The sequence below is a fragment of the Onychomys torridus genome, chromosome 12 (genome assembly GCF_903995425.1).
Source record: "Onychomys torridus chromosome 12, mOncTor1.1, whole genome shotgun sequence".
NCBI lineage: Eukaryota > Metazoa > Chordata > Mammalia > Rodentia > Cricetidae > Onychomys > Onychomys torridus.
Genome location: NC_050454.1, coordinates 15,325,140 through 15,344,212, shown reverse-complemented (window position 1 = coordinate 15,344,212; position 19,073 = coordinate 15,325,140). Strand labels below are relative to the sequence as shown.

The 19,073-nt window shown below is 47.5% G+C and overlaps 1 protein-coding gene across 1 annotated transcript in view; it reads right to left on the bottom strand.

The window, feature by feature from the left end:
* Positions 1-19,073, bottom strand: part of Mylk (myosin light chain kinase) — a 250,871-nt gene that overhangs the window by 93,729 nt on the left and 138,069 nt on the right. Inside the window, exons 11-12 of the mRNA XM_036203911.1 lie at positions 16,563-16,715; positions 2,854-2,994 (exon numbers count right to left, since the gene is read on the bottom strand). Coding sequence (XP_036059804.1) covers positions 2,854-2,994; positions 16,563-16,715 — 294 coding nt within the window. The remainder of the gene's footprint in view (positions 1-2,853; positions 2,995-16,562; positions 16,716-19,073) is intronic.

Here is a 19,073-nt window from a genome sequence, read left to right as displayed (position 1 = left end):
TGGGGAGAGATTGTATTTTTGTTTCTGCAGGAAATGAGAGGTTTGATCAAGGAAGACCCCTGAAATCCTAACTACAGACATGGGAAAATAAACCTAAAGTAACTACAAGATACATGATGTATATTTTACCTGCTCAAACACATTAACAAAAAATCATCTTTGGCCGACTTGTGTACGACACATAGATTATATTTGTATTAATATATGTATGTCACCTTTAAAAGTTATATATTTTCAGAACAAGGGGACCAGACACCAATAAAAACGGCCCAGGTGATCTAGCATCCAAAACATCTGAGATGATACAGCCTCAGGAAATATTCCAGCCAAGACTTAATAATTATCCTGATATTCTTGGGGTCCCTCAAAGATTACCAACACCCACCAATCAGCAGGAAGCAGTCTAGAAAACTACACCTACATTCCCAAAATATTGGTTATAAATGTTTGTTTTCATTTAAGGGTGGTTGGTTATATATAAATTTTTATTGGTCATAACCAATCTCTTTCTAAAAAAAGAAAGGGAGATATGATATAGAAATACTGGAGGAAAAAGGGTAGATTATTGAATCTACTTTAATGTAAAAAACAACTGTTAATATCAAAATATTTTACATCAGTATGGGTTTTGGTTTATTGATAGAAATCTAGAGTTAATTTTGTTATATGTATATTTCTACTCTTGTTTAAGATATTATGTTTATACAACTCATTTAAAAATGAAATGTAGCTGGGCGATAGTGGCGCATGCCTTTAATCCCAGCACTCGAGAGGCAGAGTCAGGCAGATCTCTGTGAGTATGAGGCCAGCCTGGTCTACAAAGTGAGATCCAGGACAGGCTCCAAAGCTACACAGAGAAACCCTGTCTTGAAAAAACAAAAACAAAAAAGTAATGTATCATTTAAAAAAATACAGATGAATAGTTATCAATAATAGTCAAGCTTATAATCATCCTAATTAGGTTTTCTAGGTATACAAAGCTATATTTATTTCAGGTAGATAGGTAATCTTCAAAGACTTACAGAATATGGTATTTAAAATGTTTTAATAACTTGAGACTTCTCATGACAGTGAGACATGTCTGCTCCTAGCAGCACAAATATATTCCAGAGAAGATGATGGGTATCAAAGAAGCTCCATATGGAGTTTGTTTTATGGCAAAAGATAGTCATATGGGCAAAGAAACTGCCCTTGCCTCAATTGCTGACAGTTACTGTACAAACTGAACCATCAGGATATAAGAAAGGTGAATGCTGAACTTTTCCAAGACAAGGTAGGACAGTCCTTCAAAATTACCTACTTCACAGGAAAATCTATCAGATACGCTAGGCCTGTAGGCCAAAGATGGATGCCCCAACATTGCAAAGAAACTTTGGCTGACTGTCCAGGCAGTCTAATGTCCCTGTCATCAGGTAATATTTCATCCTTCTGAAGTCTTTGATAGAGTTGAAGACTAGTCATAGTTATTATTTTTCTTAGTTATGATGAAAGGGTAAATTAGATATAAAATTTTGGACTCACCAAAATAGGAAGGATAATTGAGTGTTTTCTCTAATTTTGTGAACCACAAATAGACTGGATATTGTATCTGTAGTTCTTGCTTGGTAACTGTTTTGTTGTATGTAATTTTACTATGTTAAAGTTAAAACCTTCCTTTTTATTAGACAGAAAGGAGGAAATGCTATGGGATAATCCTTCTGTATGCTGTGAATACGTATTACTCTCATTGGTTAAAAATAAAGCTGATTAGCTTATAGAAAGGCAGGATAAAGTTAGGTGGGATAATCAAATTGAGGACTGGGATGAAGAGCACAGAGTTGGGAGAGATGTGAACAAGCTGCTCAAGAAGCAAGATGCCAGAGGACTGGGAAAGCCACAGTCCACGTGGCAATACATAGATTAATAGAAATGGGTTAATTTAAAAGTAAAAGCTAGTAAATAGTAAGCCTAAGCTATTGGCCAAACATTTTGTAATTAATATAAGCTTCCATGTTTATTTGGGACCGGGCAGTTGCGACAAAAACCCCTATTTACAGTGAGCTTCTCCTGCTCTCCCCAGAAAGGACCAGGAGAGCTCAGTCTGAGTGCAAGTCACATTTTTTTGCCTGTTTTAGAAGTTTTAGAAAGATCTCTGATCATCTACTTTCTACCTTAAAATCTGACTCTAGCAACTCAGATGGCCTCTAAGACTTGAGACCTCACACAAGTTCATTTTGCACCATTAAAAAACTCTCTAGAAAATCTCTAGGGTCTTTTAAGTATAGACTTATATTGTCTGCAATTGGATAATTTGACTTCCTCTTTTCCTGCTTGCAATCTTTTTATTTCTTTCTCTTGCCTTATTACTCTGGCTAAGGTTTCAACCACTACATTGATTAAGAGTGGAAAGACTCAAAAGTAGAAGTGGGACTATTTGGAAAAAGAAGGGGGCTGGTGGGAGGAAAGGGAGGGTAATTAGTAAATATGGTTAAAGCACATGATGCTTTTGAATAAAATAGAATTATGAAACTCATCATTTTCTACAATGGATAGATACCAATTTAAAAAAAAACAGTTGGAATTCTTTAAAACAAAACAAAAAGTACAAACCAAAAAACAAAAGTGAAAAACAAGACCCCGAACTTGCCATTGGAACTGGCCACATTAATCTTAGTCATCTTCTTCCTCTGGACCATATAACCTTCAACCTATAAAATGCTACCCAGATAGCAGAAGAGAGAAGCCAAAAGACTCCATTTCCTTGAACCCCTTGCTGATGGTTCCATGATGATTTTCTGGGCATCTAGGAGCAATACCCCACTGCCACACGATCACCCTCTTCCACACCCCAGGAAGAGGGCTGTACGGACCGACCTGACACCTGGACTGTCATAGTGACCTGGCTTCCATCCATGACTTTGAGGTCAGAGAGGCCTTGCAGGAAGATGGGTGCCGTGGGCTTGCTGGGAGCCGGTGGCAGAAGGAGGCATTCCCTCTCTCCTTCACTTTCCTTTTCTGTGTGGAGGACACAAAATGGGAGAGAAACATTCTTTACACATTCAACAGATGCACTCACTAGATGACACAGCTGTGCTGAAGCTCAGGTCTCATTCATGCTGGGAGGCTCTGGGGATCACTGGGACGAGGCATGTCCCATGTCACTGCTTGATGGGACAGTGCTCTTGCCTGACAGCAGAGACTAAACAATGAGGTTCCATGGAGTCCTGAGCAAACAAGCCCTGCTTCCTCGGGAGAACCTCAGGGAGGAAGCTCACACTTGGCATCTTCATGAACATTTCCCCCCCTTAAATTCTCTTCACTCTCTTGAATTAAGTGATTCAATCACATGGCACAGAATTCAAAAGATGCCGAAGGGTCTATGTAAAGTCTCTGTTCCAAGCTCCCTGGCACGGTCTCCTCAGAAGTAAACAACGCTTGGTTTCTTCTTACTCTTGCGAGACATGATATATGTGTACAACACACACAGCCAACAGAACAATTCTCCTTCTTTCTTCTGCTCCCCATCCTCTCCTTTTAATCATTTTTTTATTTAAATTTTTTTTCATTACATATACCAACTACTGTTCCCCCTCCCTCCCCTTTTCCAGTCCCCCCACACCTTTCCCCACCCCCCATTCACTCATCATAGGGGGTAAGACCTCCCTTGGGTAGTCAACATAGGCTGGCATACCAAGTTGGGGCAGGACTAAGCCCCTTCCCCCTGCATCACAGCCGAGTAAGGCATCTCACCATAGGGAATGGGCTCTAACTCAAATCCAGAATCTCATACATAAATACATACTGTCCTACCAACCTATACTTCCAAATCCATATCCTTCCCTTTTTGAAAAGTAAGCTAAAGCTGGGTATGACAACACATACCTATAATCCCTACACTCAGGGGGCTAAGGCAGGAGAGTAGTGGGTTTGAGGCCAGCTTAGGGTAAGACCATGTCTCAACTAAACAAAGCAAAACTACAGGGTGGGCCGTGACTCAGTGATTGAGAGTAACCTTGCCTGTGTAAGGCTTTGGATTTATTCTCCTCCCCCCCCATCTCTCTCTCTCTCTCACATACACTCATACACACACACACACACACACACACACACACACATCACATCACACTAGAGCGCCAGAAAGCATATCAGTGGGTGCTTGCAGTAGGGGGTGGGAGATGGATTAGAAAAGAGCACTGGGGAATGCTTAAGAGAAACAGAAATGGTCACTTTTTAGTTCGGGGTAAATATCTCCTCACGGATATAAACTCATTAAGTTCAACTCCTAAAATACACGCAGCTTACTGTACTTTCATAATACTTCAGCGAAATCTAGAAGAGGGATGAAGGGAATGTGCTAGCTAAGGGCAAAGACCAGCACAGCTCTCTGGGCGCAGGCCTAGTCCACCCCCTACTCAGCTCTCTGAGGAGACAGACTCACAGAAGGCTTTTTTCTTATGCTTGCCATCCTCCCCGAAGCTGGCTTCAGCCAGTCCCCAGGAGGTAAGGCACTGTCTGCTTCCAATGTAGCATGAGCTCCTTGCTGCCCAGTGTCTATCCTCTCCCATCGCTCCCCACCCCATCCCCCACCTCCCACCCCGGGTACTATATGATTAGCAGGACAGGTCTATGGTTTGAACTTAATACAACTCAGGGTGAACAGCATCAAACCATGTTTGTTTGTTTGTTTGTTTGTAGTATTGGGTATCAAACTCAGGGCCTGAGATAACGCAAGGGTTCTACATGGTTCTTGAGAGCCATGATGAAATTTCACTTTCAATATGGAGGCATTGGAAAGGGGCCCTCTGAGAGGTGATTAGGTTATGGAGACACCACCCTATGAAAGGATTAGAGACTTTCTCAAGAGATCGATGAAGTTCTTTGCATACTGGATTAGTTCTCTAAGGAGGGAGTTAGGTCAATGTGAGAGCGGGGTGCTCTACAATCAGACCTGCATTGCTCTGTCTTCAGCACACATTATTACACGCACCCACTTCTACTGCCTCCTAGCTATGACAGGACAGAGCAAGAAGCTTTCCTGAAGACCTGTGAAAATAGCTGTGTGGTGGTCTCTGACCTCCAGAAGCCGGAACTAAGAGAAACCTCTTTACTTTACAAAGTATCCATCTTTGGGTAATTTGTTACAACAGGAACCACACTAACACACTGGAATATCTCTAACTTAAAGTTGCAAGGGAGAACACTATATTTTGGGTCTCCAACATCACAAGGAAACAAATTCCAAACCTTCTTTCAAACTCTGGAACTCTGGGGATAGTTCCCAGGGTGTTCTCTCTACCAGGTTAAGGACTAATTCAAACAAAACATGTTATTTTTTTACCTGTGGCCACAGAAAGCAAAGCTCTCCCAGCCCAGGCTCTGGGGTGGTAGAAGGATGAGGTTCAGAGGCTGAATAAAGGTCAGAATAAAGCTTCCTCAGAGCCGGTGTAACAGGGAGATATGAAGCAGGCACACAAGAGCAGCTAAGACAGATAAACTCCATCCCACCTCTGGCCACCAGGTAGGGTTCTTGATCCCCTGCCCCCATCTCAAGAATTCTCTTTTGATGGAGTGCAGCTGCTGGAGGGGTCTTGGCAGGAGGCTGTGGGGGTGGACTTAGGGAGCCTGTATTGGAAACGCACAAATCTACCTCATGTCCCTGCCTGGGCTGCTGCGGTCAGGAAAGCTGGCTGCCTCCGGAGGGTTGAGGAATTTCCTGTCTTGCACAGATTGAGAGGGCTTGAGGACAAAATGTTTTCCCCTCTCCAGAGGACTCCCTGTTCCTGCATCTCTGCCTATCAGCCCAAACCATGGAGCTCCATACAGATGGACTGGAATTCCTTCTGGGTGCTACAGGAACATCAAATTCCAGCTTGCTTGTCTTCCAGCTGGTGGCTGTCTGCTCTTCCAGGCCATTCTCTCTCAGTTCTCCCTACTGCCTGTTCCCTCACCTGGAGCCCCAATAAAGCCATAGTACCCTGTGGATCTTGGTTGCTGGGGTCTAAGGACCTGTCTGTAATCCCCAAACTGCCCCAGCTGAGAAGGGCATGAGGGATGGACTGGGAGCTTCCAGGATCTGAGCCCTGAATGTCTGTCCCCCGTAGCTGGACAAGAAACCATGTTCAAAACCAACTTGGGAAGGAAAAGGTGTATTTCATCTTATAACTCCATCACCAGGGAATGTCAGGACCGAAACACAAAGCAGGAACTGAAACAGGCCACAGAGGAACACTGCTTACTGTTTTTTTCCTTATGGCTGCCTTAGTCTGCTTTCTGTTTTTGTTTTTGTTTTTTTTTGAGACAGGGTTTCTCTGTGTACCTTTGGAGCCTTTCCTGGAACTCGTTCTGTAGCCCAGGCTGGCCCTGAAGTCACAGAGATCCACCTGGCTTTGCCTCCCAAGTGCTGGGATTAAAGGTGTGCGCCACCACCGCCAAGCTTTTAGTCTGCTTTCTTATTCCATCCAGGATCACTAGCTTAGGGAGTAGGACCACTAGCCTAGGGGGTAGGACCACCCACAGTGGGCTGGGCCCTCTAGACATCAACTGTCTACAGGCTGATCTTATGGAGGCATTTTTCCCAATTGAGGTTCTCTACTCTTAGATGACTCTAGCTTGTGGCAACTTGATAAGAAACAAAACAACAACAATGAGCCAGCACAGGACAGAAACCTAGACTTGGAGCCACATCTTGACCATAAGTAGGTCTCTGCCTCTACCTGAAGCCCCACATCTTCATCTGTCTCTAGGGGCTGTGTCATCTCAGGGCTTCAGGGGGTTTTGAAGACAGAATGTGAAAATAATATGTGCCTCCACAGATGCTCAACTTACAATGATTTCCTATTAACTTACTATAAGCTAAAAAAAGTAGCATATGGCAAGTATATGCATTTGGTGAACCCACCCTATGGAATATCCCAGCTCAGCAACACAGCTCACTGTAGGGGACTGGCTATTTGATCCTGGGGCCACAAAGCTGACTGGGTCTTTCTGTTCCTTGCCATAGATCACATTGCGATCTCAGGAAATGCTCAAATTCAAAGTTTAAAATTTGAAATGAATTTCTATCAAAGGTGTGTGGCTTTCACACCATCATAAAGCTGAAAATCCCAAGTTGAACCATCCTACATCAGGATTGTCCACATTCATTATCAATGGCATCCTAAGAAGGAGGGGATCTTGAGCCCTCCCTGATTATTACTGACTCACTTTATTTATTTATTTATTTATTTGTTTGTTTGTTTGTTGTTTCCCAAGTCCTGTGATGTCATGCTTGGAGATACCATAAGACAGATCTCAAAGTAAACAATGCAGCTTTCTTGCATCTCCCCAGGTGAGGAATGAGAGGAACCAGCTCATGCTTTAGATCCAGGGTAGCCACGGCTCCTGGCCCTGTTCTTTCTTCCTGTTAGTCCTACAGTGATAACGGAAGGAAGAACAGAATGATGGGAACTAATCTGTTCTCAAACCCTCGGGCTGGTGTTCCTGTTTGTTTCGACTCATCCAAGCAGGTGCAGGGGGAATCACATGGGATATGGTGATCCTGAATTCAGGCCAGTGAATAGCAGTCAATAAGCCCAAGTTCTTCTGGGGTGAGAAAATGGGCCAACCTTCCTATAAACGCATGCTGAAGAAGACAGAGAGGGCCTTGGGTTCCCAGTCAGTAGCTTCTTTCAGACACCCAAAGAAAAGGAGCCTGAACTAGCTCCTTGGAACCCCAGGCCCAAACCACTACCTATTGTGGGATATTACTTTAAAATATGTTACATTTACTTATGCTGTGGAATATTTGTTTAATGATGCAAAGGTGTGTTGCATTCTTTTATGTTGCATTTGTTTAACTCTGTAAAGCTGTGTTACATTGCCTGTCTAAAACACCTGATTGGTCTAGTAAAGAGCTGAACAGTCAATAGCTAGGCAGGAGAGAGAGGCTAGGCAGGGCTGGCAGGAAGAGAGGATAAATAAAAGAGGAGGAAGAGAAAAGGGGGAGAAATGAGAAAAGGAGAAGGAGAGGATGGCATCAGGGCCCAGCCACCAAGTCAGCCAGCCAGCCATGGAGAAAGAAAGAAAGAAAGAAAGAGAGAAAGAAAGACAGAAAGACAGAGAGAAAGAAAGAAGAACGAAAGAGAGAAAGAGAGAGAGAAAGAAGGAAGAAAGAAAGAGAGAGAGAGAGAAAGAAAGAAAGAAAGAAAAAAAGAAAGGTTAAAAAGCCCAGAGGCAAAATGTAGTTTAAGAGAAACGGGATAATTTGAGTTAGAAAACCAGTCTAGAAACAAGTCAGCTAAGGCCAGGCATTCATAAGTAAGAAGAAGACTCCATGTGATTATTTGGGAGCTGGGTGGCAGGTCCCCAAAGAGGAAAAAGAAAAAGAAAAGGAACCACAACAACTTCCCATTGTACTGAGAGTCAGCCCAAGATGTGTTACGGCGACAAGCCAAGCAGGGTCATGAAGCCAGAGCAGGTCAACCAGGACAGAGGGCCCAGGCCTCCTGAGGACAAGGGGGGCACACCATCAGCACCTCTTCAAAGGGAACCAGCATTCCCCTGCGCTGACCACAGTGAGCTGTGACAGTGCCACCGAGGACAGGCACACTGCAGCTCATTCACACAGTAGATTCTTGACAACGGAGAGAAAGCAGGGCAGAAACAAGTAAGGCGGAAGGGGGCACCGTGTGTATGTGTGGTTAGCTATTATCAACAACAGAAATATTATCAACAATTGGTGAGAATAGTCTACTGTATACATGATTCCCCTGCAGGACTTTCAGACAATTCAAGGAAACTATACGTAAAAACGGCCGTGGGGCTGGGGATGCAGCTCGGTTGGTAGAGTGCGTGACTTAAGCTGACTTCAATCCCCAGAACCACCTAAAGCTGGCCATAGCAGTGCATGCCCATGCCTCCTAGTCTAGAGAGGGAGGCAGAAGAGATTCAAATTCATCTTCCTTGGCTACATAGTGAGTTCAAGGGCCTGTCTCAAAAGACCCCACAACAGCATCTAATACCAATCAGTATAAAAACAAATGCTCCGCTTTTCTGAATCCTACTGGCTGCTTTGATTGAACAGGGTCAACCAGACAATAACAAACAAGTGCCCCAACCAGGACTCAACAGTAGCCATGGAGATAAAGCTGGAAGAGTCCCCGACAAAGTTCTTGGTGGGTATACTGCCACTCAACAGAGGAAGGTGGTTTGCTGAGTCTGCAGGCTGCAGTGGCCAACAGACCCGAGGATGCAACTGACTGGGTCAGGCTTCTTGCTTTCTCTCTGTGGATCTAAGAACAGGGGCAGGCCACCCAAATATCCCCCAGGCCTGACTGTTAGCCCAGAGATCCAGTACGCTGGGAATGTCTTGCTTTGAGGTCACAACAGGAAGCCAGCCTCAGGGGTGAGAGAACCCCAGCCTTCCTCATCTGGGAGGCAGGCACTGGCCTCCCACAGTACACAGACTCTGAGGGAGGAATCACTGGGACCAGGGATAGATGCCTGTATCCAGCTCCAGTGGGGCTAGACTAAATATACCTCTGGCTTTTCCCACAGCAGTGCTTCCTGCTCCCACTGAGAGCAAGCTTGGAGAGGTTGTCTTTCTAGAGTCCAGGAGAGCCAGAGCCACAACTCACTAGTCTCAGACTAACCATCCAAGGTGAATTTATCTGTTCCTTCGACTCTTGGTTCCTGCGTCCAGCACTGAACTGACAGCCACCGCTCTGCTGAGGGAAGGGAAGGGCTCAGCCTGTCCTTCAGTGGAAAGAAAAACATGGCCACAGATGAGCTGCTGAGAAAGTAGCTCACAGACATGGGAAAATGATGTTGGACAGATGAAAGCTGCCAATAGGACCTGAGAGCCGGGGGGGGGGGGGGGGGGGGGGGGGGGGTAGTGACGCACGTCTTTAGTCCCAGCTCTCGGGAGGCAGAGGCAGGTGGATCTCTGTGAGTTCGAGGCCAGCCTGGTCTATACAGAGCAAGATCCAGGACAGGCACACAGCTACACACAGAGAAACCCTGTCTCAAAAAAACAAAAAAAACCCAAACAAACAAACAAACAAAAAAACAAAATAAAAGGAAAGGTGGAAGATAGAGACAAATAAACATTTGGAGGTCGGGAAACAGGTACCACACTCGCCCACAGCAGCTGACTTAATCCCTCGAAGCATTAGGCTTCTTCGTCTGTAAAGTTGCACATAGACTGCGGAGAGATTCACTGCAGCAGGAGACCTGGTCTGCACAATCGTACTTCTCCTGTCAAAGCTCCCCCTTGAAGATACCGACTGACCGACGAGGACTTCAGAGCAAATGCAACGTTTGGGGAAGCTTTTGGAGAAAATCCAGTACCCCCAGGGTAGAGCAGCTCGTTGTCATTCACCACCACCCCACCCCCCCCCCCACTAGTCCAGGACAATACACAGTACCAGCTGCTCCTCGAACCTGAGCCTGTGAAGCCTTCAACTCTTCCTGGGTCTGGCATAAAGAACCTGTCATAGGAGCTGGAGAGATGGCTCAGAGGTTAAGAGCACCGACTGCTCTTCCAGAGGTCCTGAGTTCAATTCCCAGCAACCACATGGTGGCTCACAACTATCTGTAATGAGATCTCATGCTCTCGTCTGTATACATCATAAATAAATAAATCTTTAAAAAAAAAAAAAAGCTCTCGTCTGTATACATCATAAATAAATAAATCTTTAAAAAAAAAAAAAAAGAACCTGCCGTAGCCCTCGCTGGTACCTCCTAGTACGCTATAACTAACTATTTCCCTTTTTCTTCCCTCTACGGTCCTTCTCCAACTTTCTATGAGTTTAGTAGGAAAAATAACTCATTCTGAATCTCTTCTTAAAACCATCATGACCCCCCCAACCCCCACCACCCCTGGACAACCTATGCTGGTCAGCCTGCTGCCCTCTGAAGCCCTGAGTTTACGGATCCAAATGTGCGTTCAACGGACACGTTGGCCTTTATCTTGGATCTACTAAAGATTCTCTTTAGTTCTTTGAACATGAGCCATTTCCCTTAGCTACCACAATGCAAAATGCCATGCTAACGGCAAACTGGATTCCCTCTCAGCCCTGTTATTCTATGGAAATCCAATAAATCACCAACTGAGGGGCGTCTACAGCCAATCTCCCCCGCTTTATTTGGTGCTCCAAATGCAGTGCGGTTCCCGCATCAGGGACTAGTGCCTCCTCTCCCACATTCCAGGGCTTGGTTTTTTAGCCTTGTAGGAAGGCAGCCCAGCCCCTTCCCATTCCCAGAGCCTTTGGCAAGCTATAAATCCCCGGGGAGGTATCTGAATTCCCTTTAACAAAAGTCTGTCTCTAACCCGATAGAACCAATAGAACCGTCTTGGAAGTCAGCACTGGACTGTTTCTATGGCAGTTTTGGCCTGCCTTGCTCCTGCTGACTTCCCCAGAACTAAAGAAGCAAATGGGCAGAGAAGGGTGCAAGGACAAGAATGAAAGGGACATAGTGTGACATCTCAGAGAAGAGCTCTGACCAGGAATGACGGGCTCCTAGATGAGAGGCAGGGACCCCCACCACCTCAGCCTCCTTAAGGTCTTAGCAGTTATCATGGCACTCCAAACAGGCAGGCACAGCATCCAAACCCCCAGAGCTCTTTGCCATCGAGGCCTGGAAACCACACTGCTGTTTGTGCTGTCATAACTGGGGCACATCTTGCCACCGGGAACACAAGGCTTTCATTCTGGATGGTGTTTTTGGCCAAGGTCTGCAAGCCAGGAAATGGGGGACTATGGTCTACAAAGGGCTGTAAAAGTGGACAGTTAGGAGCCTCTATAATTGTCCAATTAGTAAAGCGAGGCTCCAGTTCTGAGCTTCGTACCAGATGGACACATCCGGGCCCCACAAGCCCCCCTGCAGTGTGAAGGCCTCAGTCGGCAGAAAATGAAAATGCTGGCCATGCACTGATTGGACACTAAACTCGCTGCTTATCTTACGTTTCAAAGGCTGTGAGCAGATGCTCGGGCACACTAAGGTTCTCAGGATAGTTAAAACAAAACAAAACAAAAACCAGGTTAAAGACAGCACTGTCTCTTCTCCTTCACAGAGTCTCTCTTCAGCCAAAATGTAAGGGTTAAAATGGTTGCCGGTGTCCTCAGCTGACAGAGGGCAGAGTCCATGACTTATGCCAGTGGACAGGTGACATAGGTCCAAAGTGCACACACATACTTGGGATGAACAGAGGAGGCTGGGAGCTGCCACACACCTAGGTTCAGAGTCAAGAACATGGCTGCTTTGAGGGGCCTGTGGTCCCCCCTAGGGACTCTTCATCAAACAAACCCTCTAACAAATGTCCTCATAAAACATTTTCTTCATCTGATTTTTTTTCTTTTTACCTTACCCACATTTTACATCCTTAGGTTCCTCTCACAGGCCCAGCATGCCTTTAGTTGTGCAAACAAATCATTAGTGGAGAAACTATGTCAAAATAGGTACAATTAGCAGATTATTAATGTATCTTGTTGCTTAAGAATTTAGCCTTGACATAGATAGTGCTCCACACCCAGCATTCCTTTATAAGCCCTTTAGAAGGGGCCGGTGGGTTTTGACCCAGGCCCTCCCGAGCTATCCTGTGTCTCTGTCTCTCTCCTCTATACTTCTATCTACATACTTCTCTCCTCAAGAGTACCCTGGGGGGAAACAGGGAGCTGGTCTCCCTCACAGGTCTCCTGGAAGTTTCAGGCACTGAGATCCTAGACAAGTGGTGAAGTCCAGGGAATGCCTCTCTGCATATGAGGAGGGCTCACCCACCCCAACGCCCTTTCAGTGACCGCTCACTGGTCACAGGAGCTCACAGGACAGGTCCTGAGTTACATACAGTATCAGGAAGACAAGGAGTCTCCCTGCAGGAAGATTGCAGATACTTAAAAAGACACTTAGAGCAAGTGTCTCTTAACCTTGAGGCCCTGCATGATACATCCCTGCCCTACCCCACCCCCATTATGCTGCTACTCTGCTACCGGCTCACTTGGCTCAGCAACAATGGCCATGTTGACTAGGCCGGTCTTGCTCCCACCTCAGAGCCTTTGTACTTGCTGTGCGGCCTGCTGCCCACCTACAACAGCATCCCATTTACCTTTGTCTGATTTCATTCCCTGTTCAGTTTTGTAAATAAAATTGTGTGTGTGTGTGTGTGTGTGTGTGTGTGTGTGTGTGTGTGTGTGATGCTGGGGATCCAGTGCAGGGATGTAGGGATGGCGGACACGCTCTCTACCACTGAGCAACATCCTCAGCCCTGCATTCATTTTCTTAAAAGCATGTACCGGCGTGTGAAGTTAAGCCACGTCTTGACTGTTGACTGTTGCCGCCATCTCCATCAGAGGGTAAGTGGGGTGAGCGCGGGCCTGCGTTTTACAGTGTCCCCAGACCAGATGAATGCAGGCACTCGACAAAGACTTTTGGTGAATAAATGTGACAAGGGATGCATGCACGGTGTCCACAGGGCTTCTTCTGAGGCAAGCAGGGAAGGCTTCTGGGAGAGAGTGACATCGGTGGGAGCTAGCTAGGCTTAAGAGCTGCAGCAGAGACAAGCCGAACAACACAGAGTGCTGGGCCAGTGCTCTGAGAGACTGTGAGGCCGTGACAAAAGGCTCAAGCGGAGAGGGAGAGTCCCCATGTCCGCTCTTCAGCACAGAACCAGCTGGGTGCTCACAGACAGAGAGAGCTCTAGTCTGGCAGGAGGGCTGCACAGCCAGCCCCACACGGAAACGGCAAGCGGAGGGCAATGCGTTGCTGCATTGTGCCACCTTGTGGTCAGAGCCTCAAGGTGCAGCACACGAGCCCACGGCTGGTTCAAGTCCCTTTGAACCAATTCCTCAGGTCTCTCACTTGGTCTACAGCTGCATAGCCCGGCAGACCTTCCAGTCCTCTCTGCCCTTTACCAAGCAGACAGATTATACAGCAGCGAGTTGATTCTTTGGTGAAAATCCGACTTGTTTAAAGTTGGGACACCCATCACGACAGCACATATGGAGCATTCTACAGTTTGGGGGACAATTCATTTAATCCTCACAGTACTGTGACTACCAGTGTCCCCCCATATCACACAGAGGAAGGTGATACCTGGAGAGTTGACACCCAGGTGAAAAGTCTAGGGAGCCGGTGAATGGAATTCAGGTCAGGCGCTGGCTTTGTATTGACACTTTGCACAATGATGCCATTGAGTGACAGAACCATGCCTGGGGAGCTAGAGGGAAGGGTGGCTCAGCAGTTGAGGCAGCATGGAATAAATCCCTTAACATCTGGGGGGGGGGCAGGGGGGAGGGGGGCTGGAGCCAAAAGAGCTGCTACAAAAGTCAGCAGAACTCAAAAGCTGAGGAGAGTGCAAGACACGGCCTGGAACCTCCAAAGCACCTTGGGGCAGGGTGCTAGAAATGTCACTGTGCCAGGTGTACTCTGCCAGCCCCGTGCAGAGAAGGCTCATACCGGGCCCGAGTGGGGTTGTGTCTCAGCCTTGTTTTCCATTTATGGTTCGGAGCCTCGGTCTGCCTTGGAAAGGTCAGTACCTCCCCGACGCAGGAGGGCACTCACTCACCAGGCTGCTGACAGCAGATGCAGAGGACCTGGTGGGGCTGTGCTGCAGCTCCCCCCCCCCCCCCAGCCCCGTTTGCTTTGAAACACACTTAAACGGGCAATCATGCAGCCTTCCCAACACTCAGGAGTCAGGGGGATAACCCCGAGTTTCCCATCCTTCATCTGAAGACACCCCCCCCCCCCAGCCCACAGAGACTGTTTGTTATCTTAGTTGAATCTCTAATCCAGTTAAAAACACAAACAACTGAAAATATGCTGGATTAGCTGACTACCAGATACAAGACTGGGTAAACTGGTCTAGCCTATGCCATTTGTCCTTCCCTGCTCACTACAGACTGGCTAGCCTCTAAGAAGATGGGAGAGCAGCCCCCACCCTGGGTCTCCAAGACCAGGCCATGAACTTCTGTGTTTCCTTGGAAGTCTCATACCACAGTCCCCCCAAGGCCCCCAGCAGCCATGCCATGAGAACCATAGAGATAAGTTGGTTACATGTGTGTACCAGAGAAGATCTCACGGGCCACCGCCAGCTCTGACCCCAGTGTGGAAGGCTTCCTGGAAAGAAGGGGCAGGCTGGTTCACACATGACTCCACACAGAGGCATTTCTTCAGAGAAATCCAAGTCCCTCCTGGCAGACAGCCACACAGGGCAGACATGGACCACATTCTCTGTTAGTGACAGCTCCCTTAGCCCTAGGGAAGGATATTGCCTTTCCCTTTGTGGCTAGCCTTCTGCTTTGGGCCAGGGGAGGGGCACTCTGAGAAAGGGGTGACCTAGCTTGGTCCCAGGGCCTGGGCTCAGATGCTGCTTTACCTGCTCTCCTGGGGTGGTGTGCTGGCCGAGTTCTACTGATGTCAAGGCCACTAGACCCTTCTGTCTAAGACAGGGACAACACTCTGCCCTGAGCCCCAGGGGTCTCTGTGAGGTGGTATAGCTGAAGAGATAGAGGAGGCAGGATGCATTTTGTGCCCTCTTCTGTGATACCATCTCACACAGCCTTCCAGAACGTGGCTACTCACACTACAAGAGGACTCTCCTAAGAAGCATGAATTTTGGGGGGACAAAAGAAATGAGGTACGGTTTTCTGCTTGGCTGGTAGGGAAGGAAAGCACACTCTACCCTGTCTAAAGCACCCAGAGGACCCAGTCATCCTCAGGAGCTGGGGGCACAGGCTAAGGAAAGGCGGGAATCAGGGTTACCTGAGGGTCCTGGACCTTAGAATCACCCTCTCCTCCTGGAAACAACCACCATACATAGCCACCGCCCAGAAAGGTGAGTCTCAAGCCTAGGATCCACGGTGATTCCCGGACACTAAGTGCTGGCCTGATCAATGGCTGACCGTGAGAACCAGATGACTCAGCGCCAGGCCGGTGAGGGAAAACCTCGGACTCTTCAGACGTCTCAGGACCTGCTGCCTCACCAGCACCTCAGGGCACAAGAGCCGTCTGTGAGGCGCTGCCTGTTAAGGACACATCTTGCTGTGCAAATGGTTTTCTTGTTCTAGATGGAGAGCTTCCAAAGTCAGGGGAGCCCTTGTCTCTTTCCCTGGTGTGTGTGCCCACGGCCCAGTGGGGTTAAGGGATGCGAGACACGCTGCTGTTACTGTGGAATGCCAGAGACCATCTCTTCCATCGGCCTGCCTTCAGGCTCAGGCTCTTCCCTTCTCGCCTCCCCCTTCCATTTCTTTCCTCCCTCTTTTCCTTGGAGACAGGGTCTGACTTTCTATACACCTCAGGTTGGCTTGGGACTCAGGATCGGAACTCAGGACCATCCTACCTCCCCCTCCCTAGGGCTGGGATATCAGGTGCTCCACTTCATGCCTGTGCTCAGGACCATCTGTGTAACCTCTCCGTTGTTCCTAAGATGCCCCAGCAGCCTCTCTGCTTCCGTAGCTGCCTGCCAACAATCGCAATCCCATTTACGCTCCTGCTCCTTGAATTGGGGCCAGGAACCCTATGGTCTATAAAAACACTCTCCCTTCATACTTCATAGCAGACAGGCGGAGCGGAAGCGGGGGGGGGGGGGGGGGACGCTTGAAGGATCCTACCTTGGACGGTGACCCTGGCGCTGCAGGACACCTGCCCCAAGGCATTCTCAGCCAGACAGGTGTAGGTCCCACGATCCTCTGGCAGGGCATCCTGGATGTGGAGCTCAGCCATGCCAGCCTCACAGATGGAGTGAGCAAACTTGATGGGCCGCCCTGCAGAGGGAAGCGCAGAAGGGCTCAGGCCAGGGAGCACCTGCTGGTGGCGGGATAGCAGGCTTGACCCTGGCAGGGCAACTGTCATGATGCTGGAGCCGGTCCAACTCCACGCAGGATGAGACTGGGCCTGGGAAGACTGGGTAGAGTCACTCTGGAAGAATTTGGCATGCGGGAGGGCAATGACAGACAGCTGGCATTTTTGGATAACCTCCATTCCACACACCTGGAAAGAATTCTGCGGGGTCTTTTTGGTCCTCAGCCCAGGCTTGGGCAGAGTGGACCTCGTTCAGACTGAACATGTGGCTCTCAGCTCTTTTGAGATGTCTCCAGAAAGAATGATCCCGTTTCCCATTACAGATATTGATCAGATAGCAATGCTGCAGCCCCACCCTAAAGTCGCAATTACGTTCATTTCCTCTGTGCAATAAGCTACACTTTAGCATTCAAGGGACAGACACACGTGGGGAACACAAAATGAATGGGCCTACAAGAAGCCTTCTTTATATGCAGTCCTATGTGGCAACTGGTTGTAAGCAGTTAGCATGCATGCTCCGAAATGGTATCGTTCTATAGTGGGACCTTTACTGATAGGGATGTGGTCTGTCTGGCCTCTAGCAGGAATGTCTTCCTCTGCTGTATAGGAAGCAACTGCCATTTCTTTCTTTTGCCCATCCCCCAGTCCTCGTTAGCACTTCATAAAATTCAGGGAGGGGGGCAGGAGAGGCAGGCGGTTTAGGGAGAAACAGCCCTCCACACAGAGCAATGTTTTCTTCTGCACATAACAACACTTCATGTCTCTAGGACAGTTTTGCAGAGAGACTGCCAAGCAAGAGGGAGGGAAGAGGACCTTTCCAATCCATTACATTCCATAAAAGTAGGAACTGGGAGGGGTGGAGCGGGGAAGGCAGGGGCCAGGAGAGCGCCATTGGAAGGACTGAATACCCTTTGATTTTATTTTTGTAAGAGTGACACCCCTGGAAGAACCTGAGATCACCAGCATGCTCCTTGACTGCCCCCAGCCTGTCTCCTCTGTCCCAACACGGGTGACAAGCTCTATGAGAACCTGTCTTTTCCTGATGCACAATTCCTGACTCCTTTCGGGCCCACAAGCAGGGATGGTGCCCCCAGAAAGAAGCTGCTGGCTCAAAGCACATCATGACCCAGAGTTAAGAAACTCCCAGCCTAAAAAAAGAAAGAAAGAAACTCCCAGCCTAGAGGTTTGTTTGGATTAATCTGCAGCCAAGGAAGGTGAATTAAGCACGATTGCCCTCTAGTGGGAAAAGTGTGGAAAGCCAAGATCTACACCCAGGTTCAAGCCTCACTACTTAAAGCAAACAAACACAAACCATGGACCAAACCACACCTGCAACCTGTGTGTGTGTGTGTGTGTGTGTGTGTGTGTGTGTGTGTGTGTGTATTAGAATACAACATATATTACTATACTTTCTTATAATAATATATTGCATTGTTAGATATCATAGTATATAGTAATATGTATTAATTATAATGTATACTTATATATATAATATTAATTATATATATAATATTAATTCTTTGGGAATTTCATACAATGTACTTTGGCCATAGTCTTCCCAACTCCTCCCCCTCACTCCTACCAGATCCACTCCCACCCCAACCCATAATTTTGTGTCCTTTTTGTTTTGTTTGAATAACCCATCAAGTCAAACCTGTCCTGTTCATATATTCTTGGGTGCGGAGCACGATTCTTACCAGGGGCCATACATATTCTTAAAGAAAACGGACCCTCTCTCCCCTTTAAGCTAAGGGTGGGGACCATGAGCCCTCCCTGCTCCGTGTTAGAATGCAGACTGGCTCAATCCTGTCTAGGTCTCGTGCAGGCAACCACAGCTGCTGTTAGTTCATGACTGGAGAGGTCCTGTCATGTCCAGAGACGCTGTTTCAGTCCAGCCCTCCCTCCCTCCCTTCTGTCTCTGGCAGTCTTTCTGTCCCATCTTCTGACGTGGACCCCGAGTCTTGAATATGATCTAGATGTCCTATTTGCGGCTGAGCACTCCAAATACAGCGTTTTCTGCGTATTGACCAGCGGTGAGCTGCTATTAACCACTGTCCACCGCACAAAAAAAACTTCTCCACAGCTGGGCGGTGGTGGCACACGCCTTTAATCCCAGCACTCGGGAGGCAGAGCCAGGCGGATCTCTGTGAGTTCGAGGCCAGCCTGGTCTACAGCGTGAGATCCAGGAAAGGTGCAAAGCTACACAGAGAAACCCTGTCTCAAAAACCAACCAACCAAACAAACACAAACTTCTCCGCACTGACCTATGTGATTTGGTTCTACACAGCTAGCAAACCAAGAACACTATTTAAGTACTTTAT